Source organism: Ziziphus jujuba, chromosome 10, assembly GCF_031755915.1.
Source record: "Ziziphus jujuba cultivar Dongzao chromosome 10, ASM3175591v1".
NCBI classification, from domain to species: domain Eukaryota; kingdom Viridiplantae; phylum Streptophyta; class Magnoliopsida; order Rosales; family Rhamnaceae; genus Ziziphus; species Ziziphus jujuba.
In genome coordinates, this window is record NC_083388.1 from 28,117,360 (window position 1) to 28,120,958 (window position 3,599).

Here is a 3,599-nt window from a genome sequence, read left to right on the forward strand (position 1 = left end):
GGAGTAGTAAATTCCCAGATGCTATTTAATTTTAGCGATTGAATTTATATGGGGGAATAATTTGATGGCCTAGTCGATTTATTCTAAAGGTCAAATATTGTAATTTTTTTGTTAAAGAAAGTTTTGGATGATGAATATTTCAGGGACGCAAAATACAGAAGAAATCAATTTAATATATATATATATATATAGAGAGAGAGAGAGAGAGAGAGAGAGAGAGAGAGAGAGAGAGAGAGAGTAAGTATTATAATATAAGGCATAGCAACGAATAATTGTTTTTGCAGTTAAATTTATTAGTAACAAGAACAATAAAACTAGTGCAACAACAAAAAAGAAAAAGAACAACTGGACTGGGCGGGGAGGAAAAATATAATAAGAATAGAAATTCAGGAATGAGGGTGATAATAATAATATAAAAAAGAAAAAGCATGTAATAAAGGTCTTGTTACAGTTTGTGGTCAGCCACATGGCAAGCCAATCTCTTAATCCTATACATAGGAGGAGCGAAAACGCTAAAGGCAATAGTGCACGCAATTATACCGACCTTCATTTTCTTTTTCTTTTTTTTCTTTTTTTTTTTTTAAATTATAGCTCATAATCAGGACCTTTATTATTCTTTATCATTACAATACACCATATAATTAATTAATTAATTAATTAAGTAATTAGTTTACTATTATTTTTTGGCTAATGAAGACCATAATTATAAATTTATGCCCCAAAAGAATTACAAATTACATATCACCGCCAGGCCAGATCAGTTCCCCACCGCCCACCCCGAAAATACGCCAAAAAAAAATAGAAACTACGAAAAAAAACAAAAAAAAAAAAAGAGAGAAAGAACGAGCAGAGAGCAGCTATAAAATCCAAAAACCAACGCTCATATTCATCTCTCTATTTCTCTCTCTTTCTGAATAGAATAGAATAGAAAAAATAAAATAAAATAAAAATAGAGAAAGAGAAAATGGAGGATATAGGAGGAGCATTACCACCTTCACCGGAGCTAGACCTGGAAAACCTCAAGGCCCTCAAAATTCTGGGTAAAGGAGCCATGGGCACCGTCTTCTTGGTCCATGACCCTAGGCTCGACCCCTCCGCTTGCTCCCCTTTCGCTCTCAAAGTCGTCGACAAGTCCTCTCTCCACACCAAGCTTGACGCCGAGCGTCGAGCCCGCTGGGAAATCAACGTTCTCTCCCGTTTGTCCCACCCTTTCCTTCCTTCCCTTCTGGGCTTCTTCGAGTCCCAAGACTACCTCGGCTGGGCCGTCCCTTACTGCCCCGGTGGCGACCTCAACGTCCTCCGCTACCGTCAAACAGACCGAGTCTTCTCCCCTGCCGTGATCCGCTTCTATCTGGCTGAGATCCTCTGCGCACTCGACCACCTCCACAGCATGGGCATCGCCTACCGCGATTTGAAGCCCGAGAACGTCCTCATTCAACTGTCCGGTCATGTCACCCTCACGGACTTCGACCTATCTCGGAGCCTCAAGCACCGGACGATCCAAACTGCCATTATAACCTCCGAAGACGAAGCGTCTTTACCGGAGATTCGCCGCAAACACCGCCGGCACCTGACACGTTGGATCCACGCCGTGCCCGTGGGGGCCGATCATCACCACGGTGGCAAGGGCTTGAAGAAGGCCAAGTCGGCCCGAGTCAGCCCGGTGAGTAGACGCAAGCCGAGTTTCTCCAACGGCGAGCGCTCCAACTCGTTCGTCGGCACGGAAGAGTACGTTTCGCCGGAGGTGGTGAGAGGCGACGGCCACGAGTTCGCCGTCGATTGGTGGGCCCTGGGGATACTCACGTACGAGATGCTGTATGGTACGACGCCCTTCAAGGGCAAGAACCGCAAGGAGACGTTTCGGAATGTTTTGATGAAGCCTCCCGAGTTCATCGGGAAGCCAACGGCGCTGACGGACTTGATCGGGAAGTTGCTCGAGAAGGACCCCACGAAACGTTTGGGGTATGCGAGAGGCGCGTGCGAGATCAAGGAGCACGTGTTCTTTCGTGGGCTTAGGTGGGACCTACTAACGGAGGTGTTACGGCCTCCGTGCATTCCCTTCAGAGAGGACTGCGATTCCACGGACAAGTTAACGTCAAACGGTTTTGACATAACCGATTACTTCCAAAAATTAAGAACGCCGCCGTCCATGCCCCCATCGCCCGATTGTCAGCGATTAACGGGGTTCTGACGCACGTGTGGTACGTGGGGAGGGGGAGTATTACACGTGTAAGAAATAGTTAATCTTTCATATATATATTCTCTTCTCATCCTATTTCTTCGTATTTGTGTTAGTGTGTACATACAATAACGGTAGGACGTGGAAAACGGCGTTAGTTAGTTAGTCGTTGTAAGCCATATAGCTTATAAATACATTTTTAGATTTGTAACATATAGATTTATACAGTGTACAACTATCCTTTGGTTGCTTTATACACGAGGCGTTGGTCGTCCGTGTTTTTCACGCTCCGGTTTTGGAGCAATTATACGCAAGGAATGTTGGGGTGGAAAGGAATGATATTTGTTTGTTGTCATTAAAGAAAAAAAAGAAAAGAAAAAAAAAAAGAATCGATTTCTGTTAATTTGAAGATGTTATTGAAATCTTTACTTTGGGAGAAAGAATGGTAGTAATAATGTTTGAACTTTTATTACGCGTCCTATAAATTGAACAAATTTGAAATTAAATAAAAATAAACGTTATTTTTATTAATATTCCCATCTCTCCTTGAAGGTAAAGATTTTTGGTAGGGTCAGGAGTCGAAATGGGCATTATCATTTTTTACGTACCAAAGGGCAATTATATAAATTAATAATATAACACTGTTAGTTCCGTGAAGAATGGTAGTTATACTTGGTAACTTGGGGTTAAGTTGGCCTATGATCAAGATCAATGTTAATTTATTTGAAGCTAAAGTTAGTGTGGGTCGGGTCTCCTTTTACACGTGCTCTACTTAACGGGTTCTCATTACTTCACAAAAATCCTCTTCTTTACTACTTGCTAGTTTAGATTTTCAAAAATTCTGAGTTTATTTGTTGATTTTGTTCATTAAAAAAAAATATATATATATATATATATATATGTAATTAATAATTAAATATAAGACGTATGGGGTGGATCATGGATGTCTGAGAGGAGAGGAGACATGGGAATCATTTATAATATTTCTAAAATAATAAAAAAATAAAATAAAATTATCTTTAGGAATGCAGTGGAATTATTTTAATTGGTTGAAAAAAATTTAAAAATGGGAATTAAACAACTTTTGAAAAAGATAACTTTTGAATGTAGTATTTTTTAATTTACAGAGTTCGATAACAAAAGGTGAGGGATTATGTTATAATGAAGGGACAGGATGTTCTAAAATCACGGGGTCAAGGACTAAACAAATTCATGACTTTCATCTCTGGTTTCCAATAGAGATGTATGGCTAATGATTACTACTTTCCCACCAAAAAATATAAAATCAGATTTTATATATTTTGTAAAAATTAATTTAAATCTTTAAATTTATGGAAATAAATAATAATAACAAATAAAAGAAATAAAATTAAAGAAAATCTTGTAGACCAAGGAGTACGGTAAGCTCTATATATATATA

At 39.2% G+C, this 3,599-nt stretch overlaps 1 protein-coding gene across 1 annotated transcript; it reads left to right on the top strand.

The window, feature by feature from the left end:
* The first annotated feature begins 807 nt into the window (after window positions 1-807).
* Window positions 808-2,469, top strand: LOC107412708 (serine/threonine-protein kinase UCN). The gene has a single exon (XM_016020532.4). The coding sequence runs from the start codon at window positions 965-967 to the stop codon at window positions 2,189-2,191; it is 1,227 nt and encodes a 408-aa protein (XP_015876018.2). The 5' UTR covers window positions 808-964; the 3' UTR covers window positions 2,192-2,469.
* Window positions 2,470-3,599: the final 1,130 nt, after the last annotated feature.